The sequence below is a fragment of the Procambarus clarkii genome, chromosome 74 (genome assembly GCF_040958095.1).
Source record: "Procambarus clarkii isolate CNS0578487 chromosome 74, FALCON_Pclarkii_2.0, whole genome shotgun sequence".
Lineage (NCBI taxonomy): Eukaryota > Metazoa > Arthropoda > Malacostraca > Decapoda > Cambaridae > Procambarus > Procambarus clarkii.
This window is the reverse complement of record NC_091223.1, coordinates 9049533-9051407: the sequence shown is the minus strand read 5'-3', so window position 1 is coordinate 9051407 and position 1875 is coordinate 9049533. Positions and strand designations below refer to the sequence as shown.

Sequence of the window (1875 nt, the reverse complement as noted above, 5' to 3'; positions counted from 1 at the left end):
CTTCTCTGCTCTTCACAGACGCCATCTGTTCGAATTGGCTCTGATTCACAACATCCCCAACATGAACCTTAGTCCTGGCCTTGCTGCTGTTGACTCTTCCGTTTCACAGTGTATAGTCAAATCTTCTAAACTTCCTAACGAACGTGACCTGACTTAAGCTTACCCACTTTTCCTTGTTTTACCCTCTGTTTATTCTTACCTTATCTCTTTATTCTTTCTTCCCTTTTGTACCTTTCTTCCTATTTTACTTTTCGCTTTACTCTTAACTTCTTTTAGGAATTACCTTCTCTTACCTGTTCCTCACCTAACACCTATCTCTTCTCTTACCTGCACCTCACCTTACACCTATATTTTCTCCTACCTGCTCTTACCTTACACTTATCTCTTCCCTTACCTTACACTTATCTCTTCTCTTACCTGCACCTCACCTTACACCTATCTTTTCTCTTACCTGCTCGTACCTTACACTTATCTCTTCCCTTACCTTACACTTATCTCTTCTCTTACCTGCTCCTCACCCAAAAACGTCACTACGCCTATCAGGATTCGCAGGAGATTCACGCTGCCGACCTAAGCTCCTGTAATCCAGGGCCAAACTGCACCATGTTGCATAGGGTCAAGGCTTGAGCCTCTCTTCTACAAGCTTAATGTAGACTACGACCACATGGACTGAACGTTCAAACAAGCCTCAGCAGCAGGACTAACCAAAACCGGAGACACCGACATCCACATCCAAGTCATTATACTGCCTTAGGAGACAGAGTGGAGAAAAAAGATCACAACTTGCTCCTCAGAACAGTGAACGGGCTTCTGGAAACAAATGGCATTGTGCCTGTACTGGCACCTGTGACTGGTTCATACATTCTTACAAGAATGTATGAACCAGTCACAATGAATGAACCAGAATGTATGAACTCTTGTATATATAAATATTCAGCTCCCTTCATGTCAACCACTTGGAGTGGACGGTAGAGCGACGGTAGAGCTTCATGCAGGTCGGCGTTCAGTCCCCGACTGTTCAAGTGTTTGGACACTATTCCTTTCCCCCGGCCTATCCCAACATCTTATCCTGATCCCTTCCAAGTGCTATATAGTCGTTATGGCTTGGCGCTTTCTCCTGATAATTCCTTCCATCCTTTCCCTGGTGGTGATTGTTGCTGATGGTCCCTGACAAAAACTCGTCCCCTGACACCAGGTAACTAGTTCCTGACACCAGGTAACTCGTCCCTAACACCAGGTAACTCGTCCCTAACACCAGGTAACTCGTCCCTGACACCAGGTAACTCGTCCCTAACACCAGGTAACTCGTTCCTGACACCAGGTAACTCGTTCCTGACACCAGGTAACTCGTCCCTAACACCAGGTAACTCGTTCCTGACACCAGGTAACTCGTCCCTAACACCAGGTAACTCGTTCCTGACACCAGGTAACTCGTCCCTAACACCAGGTAACTCGTCCCTGGCACCAGGTAACTCGTCCTTAACACCAGGTAACTTGTCCCTAACACCAGGTAACTCGTCCCTGACACTAGGTACCTCGTCCCTAATACCGGGTAACTCGTCTCTAACACCAGGTAACTCGTCCCTAACACCAGGTAACTCGTCCCTGGCACCAGGTAACTCGTCAGACCTCATTTTCTTTTGTTAATATAATATTTTAGTTTCAATAGTTTAGACGCTTCTTTCCACTCTGATATATTAAAGCAGGTAACAGGTGGTGCGCGCACTCACAATCTACATGATCAGCACAGTTGGTGCAGTCCTCATGGCCTGCACAGTGTGCACAGCACACACATGCTAGCACAGTCTGTACAACACACACTGCTCGCACAGTCTGTCTGCAATGTTTACTGTACGTTCTCTCTCTCTCTCTCTC

The 1875-nt window shown here is 46.5% G+C and overlaps 1 protein-coding gene across 1 annotated transcript; it reads right to left on the bottom strand.

Moving 5' to 3' along the window:
* Positions 1-1199: 1199 nt before the first annotated feature.
* LOC138356786 (uncharacterized protein PF3D7_1120000-like) lies at positions 1200-1634 on the bottom strand. The gene has a single exon (XM_069313108.1). It carries the CDS (start codon positions 1632-1634, stop codon positions 1200-1202), a length of 435 nt encoding a protein of 144 aa, XP_069169209.1.
* Positions 1635-1875: the final 241 nt, after the last annotated feature.

Excerpts from the sequence above, each read along its gene's own strand:
- LOC138356786 (XM_069313108.1), bottom strand. The coding sequence starts at position 1,634 with ATGAGGTCTGACGAGTTACCTGGTGCCAGGGACGAGTTACCTGGTGTT.